Source organism: Mandrillus leucophaeus, unplaced genomic scaffold (assembly GCF_000951045.1).
Source record: "Mandrillus leucophaeus isolate KB7577 unplaced genomic scaffold, Mleu.le_1.0 Scaffold40, whole genome shotgun sequence".
Classification (NCBI taxonomy): Eukaryota; Metazoa; Chordata; class Mammalia; order Primates; family Cercopithecidae; genus Mandrillus; species Mandrillus leucophaeus.
The window spans coordinates 8,112,685-8,140,615 of NW_012104254.1; the positions used below are offsets into that span (position 1 = coordinate 8,112,685).

The 27,931-nt window shown below is 37.3% G+C and overlaps 1 protein-coding gene across 1 annotated transcript in view; it reads left to right on the plus strand.

The window, feature by feature from the left end:
* The window catches only part of TLK1 (tousled-like kinase 1), a 170,758-nt gene that overhangs the window by 59,609 nt on the left and 83,218 nt on the right, over positions 1 to 27,931 (plus strand). Inside the window, exon 3 of the mRNA XM_011991939.1 lies at positions 19,580 to 19,651. Within this exon, the coding sequence (XP_011847329.1) occupies positions 19,580 to 19,651 (72 nt within the window). The remainder of the gene's footprint in view (positions 1 to 19,579; positions 19,652 to 27,931) is intronic.

Below are 27,931 nucleotides of genomic sequence, written 5' to 3' on the forward strand. Positions count from 1 at the left end.
CGTATTTTTTTCCATAATGGCTATACTAATTCGCACTTCCATCAACAGTGTAGGAGGGTTTCCCTTTCTCTGCATCCTTGCTAGTATTTGTTATTTTTTGTCTTTTTTTTTTCTTTTTTGAGATGGAGTCTCGCTCTGTTGTCAGGCTGGAGTGCACAGTCTCGGGGCTCACTGCGACCTCCGCCCCTGGTTTCAAGTGATTCTCCTGTCTCAGCCTCCTGAGTAGCTGGGATTACAGGCGCACGCCACCACGCCCAGCTAATTTTTGTATTTTTGGTAGAAATGGCATTTCACCGTGTTGGCCAGGCTGGTCTCAAGCTCCTAACCTCAAGTGGTCTGCCCGCCTCGGCCTCCCAAAGCACTGGGATTACAGGCATGAGCCACTGTGCACAGCCAAGCATTTTTAAATATACCTGTTAAAATTTGTATGGTTTTTGTGTGGTTCTTCTTTCAAGAAATGTCTTTGCCCATTTTTAGATTGGATTATTTATTGTTTTGCTGTTGAGTTGTTTGAGTTCCCTGTTAATTCTGGATATTATTCCCTTCTCAGATGAATAGTTTACCAATCACTTTCTTCCATTCTGCAGGTTGTCTCTTCACTTTATGATTGTTTCCTTTCCTGTGAAGAAGCTTTTTAGTTTGAGAAAATACCATTTGTCTATTTTTGCTTTTGTTGCCTGTGCTTTTGAGATCTTCTTCATAAAATCTTAACCTAGATCAATGCCCTGAAGTGTTTCCTCTAAGGTTTTTTCTAGTAATTTCTTAGTTTTGGATCTTATATTTAAATCTTTAACCCATTTTGAGTTGAGTTTTGTATACAGTGAAAGATAGGGGCTAGTTTCATTTTTCTGCATATGGATATCCAGTTTTTAATGTTCCCAGTGCCTTTGTCGAAGATTAGTCGGCCATAAATGCATAGATTTATTTCTGGCTTCTATTCTGTTCCATTGATCTATGTCTGTTTTTATGGCAGTAGCATGCTCTTTTGCTTACTGTAACATTGTAGTATATTTTGAAGTTCAGTAGTGTGATGCCTCCAGTTTTATTCTTTTAGCTCAGTATTGCTTTGGCTATTCAGAGTCTTTTGTGGTTTTATATGAATTTTAGAATGCTTTTTCTCTTTCTGTGAGGAATGTCATTGGTATTTTGATAGGAATTGCGTTGAATCTGTAGATCACTTTTGGTAGTATGTCATTTTCAGAGTATTCTTCCAATTCATGAACATGGGGTGTCTTTGTATTTTTTTATGTCCTCTTTAATTTTTTTCTTCAGTGTTTTATAATTTTCCTCGTAGAAATCCTTTACCTCATTGGTTACTTTTATTTCTATTTTTGTTTGTTTGTTCATAGTTCTTATAAATGGAATTTTTTTTTCTTTTTTTTTTGGAGACAAATCTCACTCTATGACCCAGGCTGGAGTGCAGTAAGTACAATCTCGGCTCACTGCAACCTCTGCCTCCTAGGTTCAAGCAGTTCTCGTTCCTCAGCCTCCAGGTGCCCACCACCATGCCCAAGTAATTTTTGTAGTTTTAGTAGAGACGGCATTTCACCATGTTGGCCAGGCTGGTCTCCAACTCCTGGCCTCAAGTGATCCTCCCAAAGTGCTGGGATTACAGGCGTGAGCCACTGCTCCCAGCCAGGGATTCCTTTCTTGATTTCTTTTTCTGCTAGTTCATTGTTGGTGTATAGAAATGCTACTAATTTGTGTATGTTGATTTTGTATTCTGCAGCTTTACTGAATTTATCAGTTCTCACAGCTTTTTGGTGAAGCTTTTAAGGTTTTCTATATATGAATTCATGTCATCTGCTATACATAGAACTTTTAAATTGCTGGAATAGAATGTAGAAGGAGGAATATAAAGAAATGTAATTCAACAAAAGAGAAGGAGAAAGAGAAAAAAAGAAAATATTTCATTTTTATCTGCTGTTATATAAGATGGAAGCAATAAAGCCAGGTATGTATTAACACAATAAATGAGACTCCATCTATAAGCTATTAACAAGAAACATCCCTTAAAAAATGATGAACATTGGAAATACCTGGAAAGAAAATATCTCAGATAATCACGAAGAAAAATAAAGTACAATTAAATATAAATTTGAGGCCAGCTGCAGTGGCTCACGCCTGTAATCCCACCACTTTGGGAGGCCAAGGCAGGCGGATCACTTGAGGCCAGGAGTTCAAGACTAGCCTGGCCAAAATGGAGAAACCCCATTCTCAAAAAATTAGCCGGACATGGTGGGATGCACCGGCAATCCCACGTACTTGGGAAGCTGAGGCAGGAGAATTGCTTGAACCCAGGAGGCGGCAGAGATTACAGTGAGCCAAGATTGCCCAAGATTGCGCCACTGCACTCTAGCCTGGGTGGCAGAGTATGACTTCTGTTTCAAATATATATATATATGTATATATATAAAATACACAAGCACACATATGTATATACATATATATAAATATAAATTTGAGATCAATTTTTTTCTTAACTCAGAACCTTCGCCAAACTTCCCATTGCATTTCAAATAAAATTCAGTGTCTTCACTGTGCTCTGCACAGATCAGAAGGCCTTCGTCTAAATCAAGAGGCCTTTTGATCTAGCCTTAGGCTAACAACTGCCCCACCACGGCACCCACACTGGCTTATTTGCCACTTGCCTCAAACATACTTCTCGCTGACTTCATTCAAATTTCCCCTCTTCAAAGAGGTCTTATCTCACCCTTCTATGTGAGATAATACTTTTGTCACTGCCCCTTAGTTTTTCCACTTCTTTTCTGTAATACTACAACTTACTGATTGTGTAGGTAATACTAAAATTTATATGTTTGTTTATATTCTCTTTCCCTTCTCGTAATGGAAACTCCATGAGCACTTGGACTTGAGTCTGTTTTTTTCACTGCTGTATCCCTAGCATCTACAACAGAACCAAGGCCCTCAATGAATATTTTTGAATGCATGAATGAATAGCAAATAAAGGATTTTTCAAAGGCAAAAACCTTGAATAGTATAATGATAGATGTTTTTTAAGGACTAAGTCTCCACAAAGAAGATAAGGCAGTTAAAATTTTTATGTATCAAACCGTTCTAGAAATAACATAGTGAATTTATTAAAACACAGTTAGAATGAGGAATTTTAAATAATTCTTTTAGATTTTGACTGTTGTTTTACCCTAAGCCTGTTTCACCTGTTTATTTACTTGCCAGACCCTGGTAGCATATGAATTTGTGACTCTCAGATGGAAAGAAGGGTAAATGTTAAAAACTGTAATGATGTAAACTTATTGTGTAGTTGTCATGTTGGGAGAAGTTAAGGATATATTTTCTTATTTTACATAATGAGGAGTCATTACACACAGTTTGAACTTAAAGAAAAAAATATATTACTCTAAGGTAAGGCAACCATTTGAAGAATTAAAAATAAAAAATATAACTAAATGTGTCAGAAAGAAGGAGAAACTGTGATGCTAGATAAATTCTTCATTTTCCATGGCAGGGTCAATTGAGGATTTACTGGATTCTGGTACATACAGTAGATTACTCTGCACCTGTTTGAAAGAAAGGAAGTAAAGAAAAAAAGGAACGAAGACACTATCTATGTTTTGATTTGGAAATGTCTCCAAGATATATTAAGAGAAAAATATGCAATGCAGTCTGTATAATGTTATCTTTGAGTAAGAAGGGAGGAACCAAAGAATATATATTTAATTTGCTTGTATAGAAATAGAGACTCTAGGAAGACAGTAAGAAAGAAACCACAGTAGCCTGTTTACATTGCCTATTCAAAAATTAATTAAAAACATTTTTTAAACAAGTCATTCCTCTCAGTGGTGGGACTGATGTGGGAAGGAGAAATTATCTTTCTGTAATGATTGAAATTCTTTTTATGTGCCTGTGTTGCTTTTATATTTCTTAAAACAATGTCTCATGGGTGTTTTAAAAAAAAAATCTATTCTTTTGAAGACTTCAAGTCTGTGTATGTGTACTCACAGTCATACTGTTTGTATGAATTATTATATACTGTATTTTATTGAGCTTTTTTCCTTCTGATTTCCCTCCACTAATGTGAACTTTTAGAATCACTTTTATTGAGATATAATTAACATACCATAAAAATGACTCATTTAACATATTTAATGCTTTTTAATGTATTCACTTTTTTATGCAACCATCACCACTGTCAAACTAAAACATTTTTATTACCCCAAAACTGAAACACACAAACATTAGCAGCAACTTTCCTTCTTCCCTATCCTACACTGCATCACGTGGCAACCACCAGTCTACTTTCTGTATCTCTGGATTTGCCTTTTCTGGACATTTTATATAAATGGAATGATACGATATGAGATATTTTGTGCCTGGGTTTTTTTGTTTTTTTTTTTTGAGACAGAGTTTCACTCTTGTTGCCTAGGCTGGAGTGCAATGGTGCTATCTTGACTCACTGCAACCTCCATCTGCTGGGTTCAAGCAATTCTCCTGCCCCAGCCTCCTGAGTAGCTGGGATTACAGGTGCATACCACTGAGCCTGGCTAATTTTTGTATTTTTAGTAGAGACAAGGTCTCACCGTGTTGGTCAGTCTAGTCTCAAACTCCTGACCTCGTGATCCACCTACCTTAGCCTCCCAAAGTGCTGGGATTACAGGTGTGAGCCACTGCGCCTGGCCTTTGCCTGGCTTTTAAAACCTAGCATAATGTTCTCGTGGTTCACAGATGTTATACTATGTATTGTACTCATTCCATTATATGACAGAATGTTCCATTATATGGATGTGCCACATTTTGTTTGTTCTTTTGTGAGTTGTTGGACATTTGAGTGGTTGTTTCCATTTTTTGATGTAAATGTTATGAGCTGTTATGAATACTCTTAGAAACTTCTGTGTAGACATATTTTTTAGGTTCTCTAAGGTATATAGATAGGAGTGAAATTGCTGATTCTATATTAACTCTGTGTTTAATGTTTTGAGGAACTGTCAAACTCCTTTTCAAAATAGCCACACCGTTTTATATTCCTACCAGCAATCCAGCAATGCATAAGAGTTCCACTTTTTCCACATCCCTGTCAACACTTATTATTGTCTTTTTAAATTATAGCCTGTATTGGTCTGCTTGTGTTGCCATAACAGAATGCCAGAGACTGGGCAGTTTATAAAGAAAGAGGTTTATTTAGCTCTTGGCTCTGCAGGCTGAGAGGTTCAAGGGCATGGCCTTGGCTTCTGGTGAGGAGTTTTATACTGCCTCATATTACAGAAGGCCAGAGGGGAAGTGGATATGTGTGAAGAGGAACTGGAGAGGGGGAACCTTACTTTGTAACAACGTGCTCTTGCTGGAACTAAATCCAGTCTTGCCAGAGTAAGAACTCACTCATTACTGCAAGAGTCGCACCAGGCCGTTCGTGAGGGAGATATAATGCAAGCACCTTTCACTAGACCTTACTTCCCACACTGCCACACTTTGGACCAAATTTCAAAAAAATTTCTTATGCCTGTACCATACTGTTTTGATTATTATTACTTTGTAGTATATTTTGAAATCAGGTACTGTGATGCCTCCAGCTTTGTTCTTACTCAGTTTTGCTTTGGCTCTTTGGGTTCTTTTGAGGTTACACATAAATTTAGGGTTGTTTTTTCTATTGCTGTGAAAAATGCCATTGGAATTTTATTAGGATTACACTGAATCTCTAGATCACTTTGGATGGCATAGACATTTAAACAGTATTAATTCTTTCAATTCATGAAAACAGGATATCTTTCTGTTTGTATTGTCTTCAATTTCTTTCAACAGCTTTATAGTTTTTATTTTATAGATCTTTCACCTCCCTGGGTTTTTTTTTTTTTTTTTTTTAAGACAGGGTCTTGCTCTGTCACCCAGGCTGGAGTGCAGTGGTGCCATGTTGGTTCACTGCAACGTCTCCCTCCTGAGTTCAAGGAGTTCTCCCGCTTCAGCCTCCTGAGTAGCTGGGACTACAGACGCCTGCCACCACGCCTGGCTAATTTTTGTATTTTTTGGTAGAGATGGAGTTTCACTGTGTTGGCCAGCTGGTCTCGAACTCCTGGCCTCAAATGAGCCACCTGCCTTGACCTCCCAAAGTGCTGGGATTACAGGCATGAGCTACCGCATCTGGGCTGATTAAATTTATTCTGAAATTTTTGTTAGGTTTTTATATGGTATTATAAATGGAAGTGTAAGTTTATTTTATTTTTTATAGACATGGGGTCTCGCTATGTTGATCAGGCTGGTCTTGAACTCCTGGCCCGAAGCAGTCCTCCCAGCTTGGCCTCCCAAAATGCTAGTATTACAGGCATGAGCCACCATGCCCTTCCACAACTGATTTTTGTATATTGATTTTGTATCTTGCAACTTTTCTGAATTAGTTTAGCTAACTCTAATAGTTTCTTGTTGGAATCTTCAGGGTTATCCATATACACAATTATGTTATCTGCAAAAAGAGATAATTTTATTTATTTTCTGACTTGGATGGCTTGTATTCTTTTTTTTTCTTTAGCCTGATTGCTCTGGGTAGGATTTCCAGTACTATATTGAATAGAAGTGGTAAGAATGGGCTTACTTACTTGTCTTGTCCAGATCTTAGAGGAAAAGCTATCAGCTTTTTATCCTTGAGTATGAAATTTTATCATTTATTGCCTTTATTATGTTGGGTGCAGTTCTTCTATACGTAGTTTATTGAGAGTTTAATCACAAAAGGATGTTGAAAGGTTTTTTTTTTTAATCATGAAAGGATGTTGAATTTTGTCAGATGCATTTTCTGTATCTACTGAGATGATTATATGATTTTTGTTCTTCATTCTGTTAATGTGGTGTGTCGTATTTATTGACTATGTATGTTGAACCACCCTTGCATCTCAAGAATAAGTTTCATTTGATCTTGGTGTATGATGATCCTGTTAATGTGGTGTTGAATTTGGTTTGCTAGTGTTTTGTTGAGGATATTTATATCTTCTAGAATCATTTTTGGTAGCTTGTGTCTTTCTAGGAATTTGTCCATATCATCTTGGTTATATGATTTGTTGGCATGAAACTTTTCATTATATTCTCTTGTAATTCTTATTTCTGTAAGTCAGTAATAACATGAGCTCTTTCATTTCTGATTGTAGTAATTTGAGTCTTCCATCTTTTGGTCTTGGTAGGACTTGCTAAAGATTTGTCAATTTTGTTTTCAAGGATCCAACTTTTGGTTTCATTGATTTTTTTTTTCTATTGTTTTTCTTTTCTCTGTTTCATTTGTTTCTGCTGTGATATATATTTTTCCTTGCTTTGGTTTTAGTTTGCTTTTCTTTTTTCTAGTGTTTTTTGGGTAGATGGTTGGGTTATTGATTCGCGATCTCTTTTTGAATGTAGACATTTACAGTTACAATTTTCCCTCTAAGCACTACTTTAACTATATCTCATATGTTTTGATATGCAGTGGTTTTGTTTTCATTCATCTCAAAGTTTTTTTCTAGTTTCTCTTGAGATTTATCCTTTGGCCTATTGGTTATTTAGGAGTGTGTTGTTTAATTTCTACATATTTGTCATTTGTAGCAAATCTTTATGACAGTCATACATAAACCTGTATCTGCTACCCTCTTCACCCCCTTTAGAAAATTTAGTTTGAGGCCAGGCGTGGTGGCTCATGCCTGTAATCCCAGCACTTTGGGAGGCTGAGGCGGGTGGATCACCTGAGGTCAGGAGTACAAGACCAGCCTGACCAACATGGTGAAACCGTGTCTACTAAAAATACAAAATTAGCCGAGCGTGGTGGTGCATGCCTGTAATCGCAGTTACTCTGGAGGCTGAGGCAGGAAAATCGCTTGAACCTGGAAGTTGGAGGTTGTAAGGAGCCTCTGCTTGAACCCGGGAGTTGGAGGTTGCAGTGAGCCGAGATCGTGCCATTGCACTCCAGCCTGGGCAACAAGAGCAAAACTCTGTCTCAAAAAAAAAAAAAAAGAAAATTTAGTTTGAGGGTATTGCTTGCCCTTTCAGTGTCAATCTTTTAAGCATTCTTGAATACATGCTGCCATGTTTTGAGTTTGTGTGTTTGAAAATGTCTTTCTTTTGCTTTCTCATAGTATCTCAGTAGTTTATGGATACCATTTTTGGTGTCTTCTAGTTTTTAATTTTTCTTCAGCTCAGGGAAGTTTTCTTTTTAATATTTGATTTTTTTTTCTTAATTTGTTTCCTCCCTTCTGAAAACCAGTTATTTTCATAGTAGATCCCATAGATATGTCCTTTGTATCTATTGTTTTAACTCATGATTTTAATTTCTTCGTATTTTGATGTTATGGGATGATTCTAGTTCATTTTCTAGTTTACTAATTTCATTTCTAGCAGTGTTTCTGCCCCTACTCTTTACTGAATTTAACTTTTTGCAATTGTGTTTCACTGTCAACTCTTTTATTTCTAATTATATTTACTTTAAAATTCAAATAATATACTTATTAAAGATCTATTTCTGCTTGACCTTAATTTCTCCTCCAGTTGAGCCACCTATTCTGTGTTTGACTGGGGCTCTCCCTTGCAAGCTAGTTAGGCTCCTTAAATTACCTGTAAGGTTTTCTTGCCACAGCATCCATTCTGGTTAGGCTGGTGGTCTTCTCGGTAGTGGTAGATTGATTGGTGGTGAGGTTTACATGTGTTCCTTTCTCTTACTCCTGGTGTTGGCTACAATCAGGTGGCATCTAGAGCAGAATGGGACAGGTGGATAAGGGGAGTCTTCTCGTTATGCAGAAGTGATCAACTTAAGTCTCTGTCAGATCTACCTTTATGTAGCCCTATGGACATTCTTCACCATAGATTTGACCAGAAAAGCAGGCCTGATCTGACTTACCTACTCTAAATTATTGATTCTCCTAGACTTGTTAACAGTGGTATTAAGAAGGTGTTGCTTAGAATTTTTTTTAATGGTTTCATGTAGTTTTTAAGTTGAAGTTCGAATTACCTGACATTTTTCTGATTCCTGCCTTACCACTGTAGCCCAATTTCATGCCCCACCTTCCATCTTTTCTTCACATTGTACTTTGCTCATAACAACCTATTTGTGGTTCCCTAAATGGATATGGTTTTTCACATCTTTCCTTTGAACATACCCGTATGCCCTTTCTTTTCATCAGATGCATCACTATTTGAATGTCAAGGTCAGATCAGGTATCACTTTAAGGATGTTTCTCTGATTACCTCTTTCCATCTGATTGCCCAAATCCAAATCTGGTGGACCTCCTGTGTCCCTCTTCAACACCTATGTGTACCTAGACAAAATTTTTCCCATCATATTTTAATTATTTGTTTCTTACTTGACTATTAAGCTCTTGAGGACAAAGGACTGTGTGGCATATTTTAGTGATCTCAGCACTTAGCTCTGTGTCTTCTGTGTAGTTATGTGCTCAGTTTTGTGGGAATGAAATACTTCTACTGTAAGAAATCAAAACAGTGTATCCTGATTCAGAAAATCTGGCGAGTCAGGCAGTAGGAGGCTAATTTTGAGACTGGCATATATTTTTAAGAGTACTGGGGGAAATTTTTGAATTGCATTTAAGAGTTTACATGGAGTCATGTGGTTCATCTGGACTTGCTTTAATATTATCTTCTTAGCACTGCCCAGTATCAGCAAGCTCTTTGGAACTGAAAATAAGGCCAGTATCTGTTTATTTTAGTAATTTTCCTAACTTCTAACCTGTTAACATCACATGAAAAATAATATACCCATCTAGTTGCTTTATTTCCTCAGCATATATTTTAAAGTACTCGTGTGTAAGGTTCCATTTAGGGTCCTTGGTTTGTAGACAGAGGACAAAATCCTTGCCCTCAGATGCTTTTAGTCTATTCCAGTAGTAACCACAGAAGAGCAAGCATAGTTTGGGAACTTCCAGGTGGACATTTTCATCATTTTGTCCATGGGGGTAGGAGGGTGGTCTTAACAGTTTGCAGGTTAAACCCACATTTCAAAAAACATGTTAAAATAGGAAGCATTCTAATTAAATCTATTGGCATAGCAAATGGATATTTTGGGATATTAGTTAACTAAAGAGATATTTGGGGAGATGGCAGCTACAAGCTAAAATCTGAACACTTTGATTAATATTTAGAATTAATTGACAACTACAGAGAACCATTAGTGGTGGTGCTGATAAGAATGTGGATGGTAACCAAAACTTCTGTTTTACAGTTTTGCCTATAGCTGGTCATAGTCAAAATATGTAGTGTGAAAGTGAATGTCATTGATGGACCAGTCTTCTTTAAGATGTTTGAGTTCGTTTTCTACTTTTGTCCACCCCAGATTTTTTTCCAGAATAATTTGGATTTTTTTTTCTTTGGCAGAAAAAACCCCCAGCTCTCTAGCTACGTTAAGCAAAGAAGGGAAGTTATTGATCGAGTATCAGGCAATTCACAGAATGGTTTGGAGGCCTGGAAAACCACAGTTGTACAGGAACCAGGGCAACCTTGGGTGACTAAGCAGCAGGAACTGCCCATGCTTTTCATTGTGGGATCTCCAGTGGATTAAAAAAAAAAAAAAAAAGACACCCCCACCCCCATCCCATGCTTATTATATCATTCCTTTGAGATTCAAACTTCTGGAGAAGAGAGTTGATCGATTTTCCCCTTTGTTTCTTGATTATAAGTATGGGTAAAGATTATGTATGGGAGAAGGGGACGCTCCTTAGAATTTCTATAGTTGCTGGGCAGGTTGATTTCCAGTCCTACCAAAAATACAAGGACAGGATGGTTGTCAAAAAAGAAACTGTGTTGCTGTCATGAAATTGGAATGGAGGTTGAATACCTAAAATGGGAAATGTTTACTGTGTTCTGAATCATAAGACTTGATTTTCAAACCCCAAATTTAAGACAGTTAATGCTTTTTAGGGATACAAGGAATTTTGTTTGTTTGTTTTTTTTTTTTTTGTTTGTTTTTTGTTTTGTTTTTTTGAGACGGAGTCTCACTCTGTCGCCCAGGCTGGAGTGAAGTGGCCGGATCTCAGCTCACTGCAAGCTCCGCCTCCCGGGTTTACGCCATTCTCCTGCCTCAGCCTCCCAAGTAGCTGGGACTACAGGCACCCACCACCTCACCTGGCTAGTTTTTTGTACTTTTTAGTAGAGACGGAGTTTCACCGTGTTAGCCAGGATGGTCTCGATCTCCTGACCTAGTGATCCGCCCGTCTCGGCCTCCCAAAGTGCTGGGATTACAGGCTTGAGCCACCGCGCCCAGCCACAAGGAATGTTTATACTAGATTATGTCTGGTTAGATGGGGGCATCTATTGATGAAATATAATATTCCTTCTTAACACATTTAGCTCCTCTCAAGCATTGAACTCAAGCACTGGTTTTTGTGATTTTCGTATGGTCTGTGGCAGAGGTTGGCAAACTTTTTCTGTAAAGTGCCAGGTAGCTAAATATCTATAGGTCATGTGATCTCTATCAAAACTACTCAACTCAGCTCTGCCATATTAGTACTAAAGCAGACATATACCATATGTAATCAAGTGAGTATGGCTTTGTTCCAGTAAAACTTTATATAAAAACCAGGCAGAGGGCCATAGTTTGCTGACCCCCTATCTTATAGCAACTCTGTCCAATAGAAGTTTCTGATATGATGGCCATCTTTTACATCTGTGTGGCCTAATATGTAGCCACTGGCCACATGTGGCTACTGAGGACTTAAAATATGGCTGGTGCAACTGAGGAAATTAATTTTCAATTTAATGTTTGCTAGTTTAAATATTGTTCTTTTTACCAAACTTTTGGCAACATTGCCAATAAAAGCCTTATAAAAGAACTTACAGTGGAGCTAGGAAAGATATTTTTTATTAATAGAGAATGAATTCTGGCGTAAAAAGCGTTAAGAATAAATGAGTGCTTATCTGTGGGGAAATATTACCAGCTTTAGTCTCCCAAGAATTAATACTGAGATTTAACCTTTTTAAATACATGATTTAAAAAAATGAATACCTAGGACAATCCCAAGGGTTTGATGACTTTGTAGCAAAGAAACCATTCAAATAAATAGCATAGGCGATAAGTAGTTCTCTTCCTCAGTATATTTAGGATAATCACAAATCATAAGTATACTCAGTGAATGTTCACAAACTGAACACAGTGATGTAAGATTATCCCCATAACATTATGACCTAGAGAAAAATCACAAGGAATCTACAAATAATTAAAACTAATAAGTAAATTAGTTAAGGTCATTGATTATAAATCATGTATTAAAATCAGTTATATTTCTGCATATCAACAACAAATAAGTAGAAAGTAGAAAATGAAGTTTTAGAGAGATATCATATACAACAATATTAAAAATTGCTAATATAAATATGTTATTAAATATTTACAATAAAAATATAAATTGAAATAAATCTGACAAAAGATACTCAAGATATCTTCACTGAAAACTAAAACAGTGAAGTCAAAGAAGGCCTTATTAAATGAGATGCAATATTCAAAAATTGGAAGACTCAGTGTTATAAAGCTGTTAGTTCTTACTAAATCGATTTATAGCTTCACTGCAATCCAATTAAAATCCTAGCAGGATTTTGGGGAGGGTGGAAATTAACAAGCTAATTCCAAAATTATATAAAAATGTAAAGACCAAGAATGGTCCAGGCAGCCTTAAAGGACAATAACAGAGCTGGGGGAATTATGCTACTATATATCAAGAATATTTCTTGATATTATTGGTAAAATTAAACCAGGCATGGTGGCTTGTGCCTGTACTCCCAGCTACTTAAGAGGCTGAACGGGAGGATCATGTGAGCCCAGGAGTTCGAGGGTGCAGTGAACTATGATCATGCCACTGCACTGCACTCCAGCCTGAGTGACAGAGGAAGACCTGGTGTCTTAAAAAATAAAGGGAAAGTTAGTCATTAAGTCAGTATGATATTGACATGAATAGAAAAATAGACCAATGAAAGAGAATAAAGTCCAGCAGTAGACCCATCTGTAAATAGTAACTTGATCTATGACAAAGGTGATATTGCAGTGCAGTGGGAAACAGTTGATTGTTACAACAGATGTGCTGTATCCATTGGATATCTATAAGGGAAAATAAATAACTCTTCACTTTGAACTCTTACCATGATACAAAAGTCAATTTCAGGTAAATTGTAGATTTAAATGGGAAAGGTAAAACAATAAAACTTTAATAAAACGAATAGACTATCTTCATGACTTTGGATTGGCAGAGATTTCGTAAATAGGTTCCAAAAGGCAGTAGCCAAGAAGGAAAACATTTGATAAATGTAACTACGTTGAAATGACACGGTAAAGTGTGAAAAGGCAAACCATAGATTCGTGTCCCACATATGGAAAGAATTCCTGCAAATCAAGAAGGAAAAGACACAGCATTCATGTTCATAATTTCAAAAGCCAGGCCAGATGTGGTGTCTTACTCCTGTAATCCCAACACTTTGGGAGGCCGGGAGTTTGAGATCAGCCTGGCTAACACGGCGAAACCATGTCTCTACCAAAAGTACAAAAAGTAGCTGGGCATGGTGGCGCATGTCTGTAATCCCAGCTACTCAGAAGGCTGAGGCAGAATCACTTGAGCCTGGGAAGTGGAGTTTGCAGGGAGCCAAGATCATCATAGGATCAAGGAGACTTTTGTGTCTGTCCTGTGTTTGAGCTATTTCCTGTATTCCATGTCTTCTCTTTCTTGGTTTATTTATTTGTTTTTCATGGAGCAGATTCCCTGGTTGCTTCTTGAGGAAAGATATATGGGTAGTGAAATTTTTGAGACCTTGCATGTTTTCCTCCTCCCCCTTTGTTTTTAGTGTATCTGACGGGTAGGATTCTAGGTTGGAAATCATTTTCTCCGAATTTTGAAGGCATCGTTCCATTGTCTTCTAGCTTCCAATGTTACTGTTGCACACTCCAATACCATTCTGATTCCTGATTCTTTGTAAATACTCTATTTGTTCTTCCCTGGAAGCTTTTATTTAGGAGCTTGTGTTTGTCTCTAGAATTTAAAATTATTTATTCTGATGTATCTTGGTTTGGTTTTCTTTAAGCCATTGTGCTTGATTCTTTAAAAATGTGTCTTTCTAATCCAGAAACATGCTTTCCAGTTCTGGAAGAATTTTTTGAGTGATGTTGGAATTTGTTCATATCTATGCATTAAGCCCTTAAACACTTATTGGAAACTTTGTGTAACTAGGCAGGGTTTACTGACTGATGGATTGGTTTTGTTTTTTGGGGTGTTTTTGATACAGGGTCTCACTCCCCCAGGCTGGAGTGCAGTGGCACTATCACAGCTCACTGCAGCCTCTACCTCCTGGGCTCAAGTGATCATCCTACCTTCGCCTCCTGAGTAGCTGGGACTACTGGTACCTGCTACCACATCTGGCTAATTTTTTTTTTCCTCTGTAGAGACAGGGTTTCCCATGTTGCCCAGGCTGGTCTCAAACTCCTGGGCTCAAGCCATCCATCTACCTCAGCCCCGCAAAGTGCTGGGATTATAGGTGTGAGCCACCATACCCAGCCATAGATGGATTTTGCTGTAGGATGATCTAGTTAGGTCATTTCTCTGAAGGACTTATGAGGGAGTTTCATACCTGTGGAGTAAAAGCTTGGCTGCTAACTTTTTAGAATTGAGAACAAGAAAGGGGCCTAAGGGTCTCTTTAGTGTAGACTTTCTACTTAACCTTCTCTGTTTTCTCAGCTGTGCCTTATGCATCTTAGTACGGAGTTCTTCTAGCTCACTATTTCCAGATAGTAAAGTTGGCCTCCAGCATTTATGATGACAAGTCAGCAGTTACTTTTACCCCTTTTTGTTCTCATGTGTCCTTTCTCCAGCTGCTTTCAAGAACTGTTTTCTTTATCTTTGGTTTTCAGCAGTTGACTGTGATGTGCCTAGGTGTGGTTTTCTTTGTACTTATCCTGCTTGGGAGATTGAGTGAGCTCTTCAATCTATAAATTAATATCTTTGCCAAATTTTGGGATTTTTCTGGCTGTCATTTCTTCAAATTTTTTTATCTGCTGCTTTTTCTCATTTTATGATTCCAGTTACATGTGTATTAGACTGCTTCATGGTGTCCAACAGACAGTATTTTTCAGTATTTTTTTCTCTGTTCTTTAGTTTGAGTAATTTCTCTTGACCTATCTTCAGTACTGTCTTTTTCCATTCTTCTGTTAAGTCCATTCAGTAAGTTTTCTGTTTTAGAGAGTGAAATTTTCAGTTGTAGAATTTACATTCAGCTCTTTTTACAGTTTTTATTTTTCTGCTGAAATTTCCAGTCTTGTCGTTTGAACTACTTACATTAGCTGCTTTATGGTATTTATTTGCTGGTTCCAAATCTGTGTTACTTCATGGTTAGTATCTATTGATTGTCTTTCCTCTTGAGTATGGGTAACTTTTTCTTGTTTCTTCATATGGTTACAAATTTTTATTATATCCTGCACACTGTGAATGACACATTACAGTGACTTTGGAGACTGTTTTTTATTTTTCTTTGTGTTAGGAGGCAGTTAACTTGGCTAGACTGAAATTTAAACTATGTTTCCCTGCAGAGGGCAGCACTGACATCCCTGTTAGTAGTTTTATCTAGGCTGCTTATCGTCTGCTCCGTTTTTTCATAGATCACTGACCAGCCAGAGAAGTAGGCAGAGTTAATATGCAGAATTTGGGACTCTCCCTTTGTGGATCTTTCTTTTCCAGCATATCCCTCCTTACTTTGCAGCCTCTTTGGAAGCTCGAAACTTGTTTTTCAAGCCAGTAAGACTACAGATTTTGATCTTGGTTTCAACTGCTGTCTGTGCAGCTTTGATCTCTGGGACCTTCCCCTCAGCAAAAGCTGTAAAAACAGGAAACCTACCTAGATCTATTCCCTTCTTCTTCCTCTTTCTCTTCTTCCTTTTTTTTTTTTTTTAAAGGCAGAGTCTTGCTGTGTTGCCCAGGCTGGAATATGGTGGTGCGATCTCTACTCACTGCAACCTCTGTCTCCCAGGTTCAAGCAGTTCTGCCTCAGACTCCCTAGTAGCGGGGATTACAGGCATACGTCACGACACCCGGCTATTTTTTGTATTTTTAGTAGAGACGAGTTTCACCATGTTGGCCCGGCTGGTTTTGAACTCATGACCTCAAGAAGTCTGCCCATCTCGGCATCCCAAAGTGCTGGGATTACAGGCGTGAGGCATTGCACCCGGCCTCTGTTCCCTTCTTCTAAGTGTTGTCTTGTACTTAGATTCTGCCTACTTTTGGTTTGGGTGGTTGTTTTTTTTAAATCTTTTTTTCCCAGAATTTGTAGTTATCTGTAGAAAATAAGGTATTCTGTTTTTACTGGTGGTGGAATGTTATTCATCTACCTACCTACTTGTATTTTTGTTGTTTGTTTTAAAAGATAAAAATATTTCCTGAATTTTTATTGATATTTCCAGTTCAAACTCAGGATTATAAGGTTTTTTTCATATGCATCTTTATACTATGAATTATGATTCTCGAAGATATAAAGCAGAGGATAGAATTGGATATCCCTCAATTATTTTACCTTATTCTGTATTTCACACACATAGTGGTCTCAAAATAACATTAGCACAATGAACAAAGTGGGTACTGAAAACAGTTATTTTGTATATGCTTTCCATCCCCTAGTTTTAAGAATACTGTATGCATTTAGTCATTAACTATTATATCCTCTCCCTTGTCATTATCATTTAATCTTGATCAACAATAAGTCATATTATTGCTTGCCTTCAGTTCTTAGACTGATAAACTATTCATTTTGGTTGTCTTAAGCTTGTTCTATAGTAGATTCTTTAGGAAAGGCTCATGGGAGCAGGATTCCCTAATTGCTTGCAGTTTTGGTAACCGTTTATCTATGCTTTCCATGTGCTTAAAATAGATTTTACTAAATATAAAACACTTTGCTTTTGTTTTCTTTCCTTGAATAGCTTATGTCACTCCATTTTCTTCTCGCATAAAGTGTTTGCCTTTGATGTTCGCTTTCTGGGTTGTTATTCTTAGGTGTGCATGGTGCTCTGTCAGTAATTTCAGTTTTTTTAATTGAACATTTAAAGAACAACAACTGACAACAAGAGCCTGACAACTGAAAATGTCAGAGACATTTATTTTCTTTTTATTTTGAGATGGAGTTTTGTTCTTGTTGCCCAGGCTGGAGTGCAATGGTGTGATCTTGGCTCACTGCAGCCTCTGCTCCCAGATTCAAGTGATTCTCCTGCCTCAGCTTCCCAGGTAGCTGGGAATTACAGGTGTGCACCATCATGCCTGGCTACTTTTGTATATTTAGTAGAGACAGGGTTTCACCATGTTGGTCAGGCCGGTCTCGAACTCCTGACCTCAGGTGATCCGCCCACTTCGGCCTCCCAAAGTGCTGGGATTCCAGGCATGAGCCACCGTGCCCAGCCGTCAGAAACATTTTCTTGAATTACAGTTTTTACTGTTTTCTGGCTTTAGTAGTTTTTAGGGTCTTCTGTTATCTGCATATTGATCTTTGTTGCTTCATCAGCTGTTGCTTACTCTCAAATCCTTTTTATCTCTTCATTTCTTTTGATTTCAAAAATGTTGCTGTTTTTCGCCTTCTAGTTATCTTTTAAAGCATTATCTACTGTATATATTTGCTCTTGGGTTCATTCAGATTTACTTTTTATTTCTGAAACTTTTTCTTTTATTTTTAATGCTTTCTTGAGTTCTGTTACCTTATTTCCGGTTTTTTGAAATCCGATTTATATAGTTGCTTCATGTCTTGAGTCATTTTTGTAATATCTTTTAGCTCATTTTAAAATAGTAGGTTACAGTTTTTACCTATTTTGTGGATGTATGTTTCTGATATGCTTTTATTATCTGGATGTTATTCTGTATCTTACTTTCTTTTTTCTTATACCTTTATGACCTACATAATTTTCTTTTGCCTACTTTACTTAAGTGTAGCAGGTGTGGTTCAGGATGGCTTTTCTTACAGGGCTTTCTCTACTGCTGTTTTTAGGCATGCTTCAAAACTGTGGCATTTGCTTTCTGAGTTTGCTAGGTGACCTTCCCTCCCTGCTTTATCTGAATATTCTCTTTCCATTATTGTAATTGTACCTATCTAGTACTCAATTTTCATTCCACACCCAGTAATTTATACTCATTGTACCACCCTGTTATGTAAAGATCAGTTTCAAGGATTCGTAGAGGCCGGACTGCTCTCACTTCTTAGACGTAACCGTGGACTCCTCCCTCTGAAGTCACTAATTGAAAGTGCAAAACCCTTCTGTACTTAAGTTAACCTAGCTTCTGTACCTACTTGTTGGCTGTTTTAGGTGTCTTTTGTTTTCGGTTATCAGACATCTGTTTCTTTCTGTTTCCTCCCATATTGATAATGATACCATACATTATCTATGGTTGTTGTTGACTTGTTTAAATCTGCTGTTTTGAGGGGGATTCATGGAGATTCTTGTCATCTAGTTTTGTTGTAAATATTGCCCATGGGTTTTTGGTTTACTGTTTAGTTTTATACATTATTTTGGTGGGTATTTACAGATGCTCAAACACTTTGCTACTGCCCTTATTGTCCTAGAATCTTTCTAATGTGTTACTTCTTAATTGTTGCGGTTTCAAATTTGATAATCTTGCCATAATTAGATTATAACTTATTCCCAGTACTACTTGAATTGTAATTAGTTCAAGTGCTATCCTTTGTTGACAGCAGCTTTTACAGTATCCAGCATAGTACTGGGCATGTATGCAGTGGCTCAGAGTTGTCACTTTGGAAATTAATCTAATTTCAGTTATATAATTATAGTCCAACTTGTAACCTGTTAATAGTAGGATTAGCAGCCACTCCTGTTACAAGTGGAGGTGAAACATGAGGATATCAATTGGCTTGCCTGTATGTAATGTTAATTCTTGCCTCATCTTTGACATATATGCCATAATCTGTCAGCCTCCTTGTCTAAGCATTTCTGGAAGACTTTGATCTGATGTACTGATGGTACAAAAAAGTCACAGAAGCATAGAAGCATCATAGAAGCATATTGGAAACAAAGCAGACATCATGCTACAGAATGTTAGCTCTTTTTTCTTGGTTACAGTTCAAAAATACTGTCAAGGAAATGGAGACGTTCTTGAGCAAAGCAATTAATTAAAATGGTCAAGATGGTCAAAGATTTTTTTGAAGAGATCGAGTTAAAACAAATTAAAAAAAAAAAAAAACAAGACAGTTTGTTAATACGGAGAAAGGCAAAGAGGTGTGTTTCAAACGTGATGGAATTTGATAATTGTCAAGGGACCTGAAGAGCCCAAATAATACTTTCAGCCAAAGGTAGCATTAGTTTTTAATACACTGGGTAATAATTTTAGGGATCTTGTCATTCTAACAATGGCTCAGTTCCTTTGCTTTTCAACTGGGATTTAAAAAACCAGCTAATAGAAGTCAGTTCCTAAAACACAGCGGAAGTTTATTGACTTGATAAAACTTTTCAGAGTATTTATAGTGTTAAGAATTTAGTATTTATTTTTACCTCATTTGGCTTCCTTGTTTAAAGAAATTATACTTTATTTATGAAGATAGATTATGTACTTTGTAATATGTTTGTTTAAAATTACTCCCAGTGCTTTAAAAAATTACTCCTAATTTTTACTTTTTAAAAAATCTTTAACAGGCCTCAACAAATAACGAAAGCTCTAATCACAGTTTTGGAAGCTTGGGATCTTTAAGTGACAAAGAATCAGAGGTAAGTAATTTCAGTTTAAATATGGTGCTATTAAAGTAAAAGCTGGAATCACCGTTTTAATTAGTTTTTTGTTTCTTCATCAGTTCTTTTGCTAAAGGTTAATGCTTTTAAAGTTTCTTATAGGAATGTTTTGTTCTGCCTTACGAAGCACAACATTCAGATTGAAGATTGCATTTGGCGTTAGAAAGAAATACAGTTTCTTTGGTTATGTAGCTGAACTTGTAAATGAATGATGAATATATCTTCTTACTGAAGACAGTTATTAGCCATTCATAATTCTGTGAGAGGAAGGTGGTTCTTAAGTATGTTGGGTTTCCCAGTTTTCTATTATTTCTCTTTATTCTTCCCTTTTAGTTTGATCCTTAGTAAGAGTTTATGTACTTTCTGAGATACAGATACACATTTTTTCCCTCTTTTTAGAATTTCTTATGGAATCATGCTGCCGGTTTTCACTTTTTGTATTTTAAAAAATCTGAAGAATTCCCTCCCCTCTTAATCCCTCCCCCTTTTACCCATTTACTGATCCCACCAAGAAAATATCTGGGATTTTACAAGCAGGCATTTGGATCCATGGTATAATTTACTCTGAGCATGATATACTTGACATATTTTAAAAATGGGTGACAGGAAGTTCCGTGGGTTTTAGCATTCATTTGTTGATGTTACAGCTTGACTCTTGTGGATGTAGCCTTTTCTCTCCTTGGATGATACGGTTCTGTCACGTGTGTGTGTGTGTATTTTCCCTGTCAATCTTATTTCTACTTGATCCATTTTTGTCTTTTTTCTACTTGGTTAGTATAGACCTATCACCTTGATAATACCAGTAGTTCATTAGCACTCAGAGACTCTTAGGCATTTTGTTTCACTGTTCAGAAGAAAGGGAACTTCAAAGGTGGCATCTTTTTAGCTCTGTGTTATTGAAAGCATCTAGAAATCTCTAGGTAGACAGTTGCGTGCAGTTCTGTGCAGGCACCCTGACACTCCAAAGGAGTATGGCATAGGGCTCTCACTCATCAGGCTTTCCCTTCCACAGAAACAACTGGCAGGCAGCTGAAAGGACTGTGCAAGTGACGGGACTTTATCTGCAGTAGGTTCCCTTGAGGTAAGCGTTAGTAGCCCCTGTAGCATCAGATTATCAGTTTAGCTTTTAAAAAATTAACATACTTATACTAAGTCTTTGAAAATTGTAGGTTTAGCTCTAGTCAGAGTTTTTTTTTAAACTATATCAAGAATGTTCTCACTTTATATTTCCTGGACTTTGGAACATTTCTTGATATTTTCCCAGAATTGGAAATATTTAGTAATTTCACCTGCCTCCTCTTTCATAGGCATTTGTGTTATGAAGAGCAATAAAATAATTTTAGATACTTCTCTTTTCTGTTCACTAAATATGATATTTTTGATAGATATTTTTTAAAAAGCAAAACATGGTGGAAGTAAGATCACTTATCACAGTTATATGTTCTTTATAGGTACCCATATTCCAAATATAAGTTACAGATTTAGTATTTGGATTTTTTCAGAGGAATTAGTCCATAAGAGAATTCAGCTTCCCTTTAAAGAGTCCAAGGATCACTTTTGGCTATATTTTTAGTTAAAACATGTTTTTGTTTCTTAAAAGACCATACTGGCATTTGCAATGAAACACAATTTGGTTAATCATTAGATATACTTAGCTTTATCTGTACTGAAGTTTTGACATTTGGGGCAGCAATAGAAAATCTTGAAAAATCTTTTGGGCCATGTACGGGGGCTCACACTTGTAATCCCAGCATGTTGGGAGGCTGAGGCAGGATTGCTTGAGACCAGGAGTTCGAGACCAGCCTGGGCAACATGGCAAAGCCCCGTTTCTACAAAAAACACAAAAAATTAGTCGGGTATGGTGCCATGTGCCTGTAGTCCCAGCTACTCCAGAGGCTGAGATGGGACGATAACCTGAGCCTAGGAAGTCGAAGCTGCAATGAGCCATGATTGTGCTACTGCACTCCAGCCTGGGCGACAGAGTGAAACCCTGTCTTAAGAAAAAAAAAGAAAGAAAAATGTTTTGGCTTTTGCTGTTCTGTATTCTCTGTCTTGGATTTTTACAAATTAATGGTTAAGTCTAGTGGCACAGAAATGACTACAGATTATACATTGTCCTTAAGATTCAAAGAAATAATTACTATTACCATTACTATTATTATTATTATTATTATTATTTTAGTGTATCTTTCCATTTAAGAAGTTGCTTATCTGGAAAATGATTCCCAGGTTTTATCTGTATAGTTGATACCTTAATAAATTCCTTTGGGATGAAATTTTATACATATCAAAATACAGATATTTATAGATCATTAAGTAAACATGAGAAAAAACAGTTGCAATTGCAGGATAGAAGTACTTCGGTTTTTCCTAGTACTCCTAGTAGTAAAGTTTATGAAGTATTTCATTGTCTTCTGATGTCACTATTTTGGTAATCCATTCTCTGATTTACTACATTTTTTAAAATAGTAGTTTTTGGTTTTGGGAGCAAATAGTACTGGAAGGTTTATTACTTTTTTTTTTTTTTTTTGAGACAGAGTCTCGCTCTGTCGCCCAGGCTGGAGTGTAGTGGCGTGATCTCGGCTCACTGCAACCTCCGTCTCCCAGGTTCAAGCGATTCTCCTGCCTCAGCCTCCTGAGTAGCTGGGATTACAGGCGTAAGCCACCGTACCCAGCCAGTTTATTACTTTTTTTTTTTTTTAAACTGCTGTCTCCTACCACCCTTACCCCACCCTGGATTCCTGAAATTTGTATCCATATTTTAATATAATTAATATGCATACCCTATTCTAGTTCACCAATTGGACTTTTTCTGTTGAATCCCTCTTAGGATTTGTGATGGTTTTAACTCACTACAATCCCTTTTCTGTACTTTGTTCCCTCCTTTCAGACATCCTGTCTTTCAGACATCCAGAATCCTCTTGTTTTCTTCTACCCTTACTTTTAAAACTGGAAAGCATCCAATTGTCATTGTTAGGTTGATTAATCTACTTCAAGTGAAATTTTTATTTCAGTTTGTATGCGGTTTATTTTATATATGAATCTGACTTTTGTTTGTAAATGTGGAATTAAATAGAATGAAAAAGTTTTTCCTCTTGTAAATGAAAGAAGATGGTAGGTAGGAAGGTATTGTTTTGATTTTGTTTTATTTTACATCACTCCTGGTCCATTCAGCAGTCTCCAGAAAACTCAGGGTATTTTCAGTAAACATTTATTGCATATCTATTAACTTATAGTCTCTGCCTAATCACAGAGAGTATAAAGATGAATAGGATACAATCCCTGCCTTCAAGTGAAATCAGTGTTTAGTAGAACAAACATTTAGACAGTCTGCTTCATGAACAATGTAGGCTGTGCTGTAACAGATACAAGCACAAGATACTATGGAAGCAAAGTGCAAGAAACACCAATTTCATTTGCCTGTAGGGGAAAGGAAGGAAAGAAGTCTTCCTTCAAAGAAGAGATGATAATTGAGTTTTTAAGAGAGGCTGTGAATTCATCCCATAAGACAGAGCGAGGTATGAAAAGAAGGTATACAGAGGGACTAGGATCTGTGTTTGCTTTTACATGGGAGTATGACAGATAGTTTAGTTTAAGAGAGGACAGTGATTCTAGCCGCTACTGCTCTTTAGATCTCCCGAAAAGCTTTAAAAAATACCCAGCTGCTTCGGTGATTCCCCTGGTTTTCAGACTTCTGATAGAGGGAGTATATGCAGAAATGGGGAAAGGTAGGCAGGGGTCAGGTTTTGAAGACCCTTGTATTTCATAGTAAGGAATTTGGACTTCAGGTAGAGAGCCATTGAAACAGGGGAAACAAAAGACAAAGTAGAGGTAAAAGGCAGATAGCAATGTAGAGGATTGGATTGGAGGGACATGAAACCCAAGTTAGGAAGATCACTTTGTTAAGGAATACTGCCTTCTTTATAAAACTTTAAAACCTTCAAGGTTTAATATTAGGAGGAAAAACTCGAGATAAAAGGACTTCTAACTAGTATTTTCAAGTTTGCTGTTTGGGCTCTGCCTTCTTCGGATTCTCTAACTTTGGGTACTGAGACTGTCACCACCTAAGGCTGTGGTTCTCAAACTATTCTGTGCGAATGAATCACTTAATGTTTATGACAGTAAGTCTAGGGTAGAATTTTGCATTTCTAACAAGCTTCTAGATTTCATTAGATTTTTTGTTTTTGTTTTTTCTTTTTGAGCTGGAGTCTTGCCTGTTCCCTGGGTTGGAGTGCAGTAGCATGATCTCAGCTTACCACAACCTCCGTCTCCCAGGTTCAAGCAATTCTCCTGCCTCAGCCTCCCAAGTAGCTGAGACTACAGGCATGCGCCGCCGTGCCCTGCTAATTTTTATATTTTTAGTAGAGATGGGGTTTGTGTTGGCCAGGCTGGTCTCGAACTCCTGACCTCATGATCTGCCTGCCTTGGCCTCCCAGAGTGCTGGGATTACAGGTGTGAGCCCTTGAGCCCAGACTTCCTTAGGCTTTTAAAAAGTAGAATCAGTAGGGTTTGATGACTTGAAATTAGCATAAAGAAGGAAAGGGAGGAGCCTAAGATGATTTAAAGGGATCTAGCTAGAGTGCCTTTGAGATAGGCATCACAGAAGGAAGATAACAAGTGTAGATGGTATAGTAGAAGCTATCTGGAACTCAGGAAGGAGATCAGGCTAGACAAGAAGACCTAGGGGTCTTTGGCGTAGGTGTTAATTAAAAAGGCTTGGTTGTAGATAAGCAGATCTTAGAGTGTGGTTTGAGGATTCCTAGGGATCCCCTGCAATTCTTCCAAGGAGTCAACAAAGTCAAGTGTTTTTTTATAAAAGTGCTAACACATTATTTGACTTTTTAACTTTCATTATCTCATGAATTCACAATGAAAATTTCCAGAAGCTGTTTAACGTGTGATATCACTCTGATTTATTCATTTTTATTCTTTTACACTAGTATATTCTAGTGTTATAATGTTTTTGTTTAAAATCCTAAAATGGTTAAAGATCGATAGTTATACACATGTAAATAAAACCTCTTTGGGGTCCTTAACATTTTTTTAAAAGTTATAGAGGGGTCCTGAGACCCGAAAGTAATAGTAAGTAGAATTAAATGTCATAGAAGTCAGTTAAGATAGTGATTGTAAAAAGTGACTAAGAATTTTACACTTAGACTTAATTTTAGTAGATTAATGGGAACAAAATACCAGATTGTAGTTGAGGAGAAATTGGAAAATGAGGAAATAGCGACAGCAAATATTGACTGCTTTTGGCAGAACCTTGACTGTGAAGGAAAGGAGACAATATCTAGAGTCAAACAGGCTTGACAAATCATGTGCTAAGGAAAGAGTCATAGCAGAGCTGTATTGGAGACAAAGTGCTGAAGAGAGAGGAACAGAGAAACAAAACCAAACATCTTTTCCTGGAGGAGGAACGAATGGGTGAAATCCAGACCCTGGGTGGGCAGGGTTATTCATAGACAGGACTAGGAACATCTTTCCCCTGAATTGGGGTAGATGAACTTGCATATCTATTAACCCTTTCTCTTACTTAACAGTGAAAGTAGGTTATCTGCTGAAAGGAAAGAAGCATGAGTGGGTTGTGGATTTGAGGACTGAAAATTTTTATGGGAGGACCAGAGAAGAGAGTGTACCAGGGCCACTCATCCTTTATTTAAATGTTTTAGAATACCTGAAGGAGTTAGAAATATGGTCATGTACCTAACCTGCTGGCTAAGAGCCCACATTCTTTTATGAGGATAAGAGCCCATGTTTCTTGAGTACCAGTGTTTTGAAAGTTTTTTTTTTTCTCTTGAGACAGTCTTGCTCTGTCGCCCAGACTGGAGTACAGTAGCTCGATCTTGGCTCACTGCAAGCTCCGCCTCCCGGGTTCACACCATTCTCCTGCGTCAGCCTCCTGACTGGCTGGGACTACAGGTGCCCACCACCATGCCTGGCTAATTTTTTGTATTTTTTTAATAGAGACGGGCTTTCATTGTGTTAGCCAGGATGGTCTCGATCTCCTGACCTCATGATCCGCCCGCCTCAGCCTCCCAAAGTGCTGGGATTACAGGTGTGATCCACTGCGCCCTGCTCAGTGTTTTCTAAGTTTTGAAACATGCCATGATCCACCTATTTGCACTTCTCCTTGTAGCACTTTCAGTATCCAAACACAATGATCTTGTGTCTTCATTTTCTGCTGCTCTAACAGAATATCACAGACTGGGGTAATTTATAATGAACAGAAGTTTATTTGGCTCTTGGGTCCAGAGGATAGGAAGTCCAAGAGCATGGTGTTAAGCATCGAATGAGGATCACCGCATGGTAGAAGATGGAAGGCAGAAGTGAGCGTGTGAGACAGAGAGGGAGAATTGGGCTCAACTCATCCTTTTAATCAGGAACCTGCTCTGTCAATAATGAACCCATCCCTACAATAATGGCATTAATCCACTCATGAGGCCCCTACCTCTTTTTCTTTTTTTCTACCCTGCTGAGACCGAGTTTTGCTCTGTTGCTCAGGCTGGAGTGCAGTGTCACGATCTTGGCTCACTGCAACCTCTGCCTTCTGGGTTCAAGGGAGTCTCCTGCTTCAGCCTCCTGAGTAGCTGGGATTACAGGCGCCTGCCACCATGGCTGGCTAAGTTTTATATTTTTAGTAGAGACAGGGTTTCACCATGTTAGCCAGGCTGGTCTCAAACTCCTGACCTCAAGCGATCCGCCCACTTCATCCTCCCAAAGTTCTGGGTTTACAGGCATGAGCCACTGCGCCTGCATCCCCCCAACCTCTTAATATTCTTGCTATACGGAGTAAGTTTCTACGTTGAACTTCAGGGCACATAGTCAAACCGTAGCACCTTCAGGTTCTGTACAGTTGCTGTCTCTACCTAAGCCCAAGATGCTAAGTTAGATTATGCATCTTTTAGCTCATTTGGTATTCATAATGATTATTAAAACCATAACCATTTTTCCTCCATCTGGGATACATTTATCTGCTTTATTTATTTATTACTGAAGTTGGGATATTTGTGACTGAATATATCATTTAATTACATCATTTTTAATAATGTCGGAGAAGCACAGTTATGTCTGTTTATACATGTGTGCTTATATACAATATACTCCATAATATTCGTGTTTATAAAGCAGACATATATCAAATTATTTTTCTCAATTTAATCCTTAATATTCATCTTTTGGAATACTTTCGTATAATCTAAATCAGATTTGAACAAGTTAAAATATATACTATCTCTATAACCAAAGTGGTTTTCCCCCCTTTTTCCTGGGTAACTACCAAATCTTAAGCCTTTATCCGCTGACCTTAAATTACTGTGTATTTTTCATCAAAGTATATTTTTGGATTTTTGAGTTATGAATTTTAAATTATGAATATATGGAAGCTGGGACAGTTGTTGCATCTAGAGCATTTCCTGATTTAACCTTGTTTTATATACATACCCACCTCCACTTTCTCATACATTCTTTTTTACCCTTTTAATAGTGCTTAGTGCTTAGCTAGTGCTTAGTGTGATTCTAAGCACTAGTGCTTAGCTATGATTCTATTTGAAAATAGAGGTAATACTGGCCTTAAGTTTTGTTAACATTTTCATTAAATTTTAATTTATCTATATTTATTTGCTGTAACCTGGAGAAATCTTTTTTTTTTTAATGCCTTACTCTGAGTACCTAGTAAGAAAGAAGAGACTTTAAAAATCGATTTACTGATGGGTGGGATAAGTATCTCTGAAAGTTACATTTTTAGGACTTTTGCCCCTGAATAAATTACCTTGCTTTTGACTTACTCTGTTTAAATCTGTTCTGCTTCTTAAGATGTTCGACACCTATCATAAATTTTAAGAAATATTCTGTCTTGCTTCCTAAATTATTTTCTAAAATATGTTAGTGTAATAAATGATGTTTGTGGTGTTCTACTTGATGACCACCTCTTATCTTTTATCTCTCTGCTAGTATTTTATCACTTTGTTCTTACCAAAAATCTTACTATTTTTATGTCATTTCTTTCTTTCTTCCTTTCCTTTCTTTCTCTTTCTTTCTCGTTTCTTTCTCTTTTATCTGTTTTCTTTCTCGTTTCTTTCTCTTTTCTCTCTTTTCTTTCTCCTTTCCTTTCCTTTCCTTTTTTCTTTTCTCTTTTCCCTTTCCTTTCCTTTCTCCTTTCCTTTCTCCTTTCCTTTCCCCTTTCCTTTCTCCTTTCCTTTCCCCTTTCTTTTCCCCTTTCCTTTCCCCTTTCCTTTCCCCTTTCCTTTCCCCTTTCCTTTC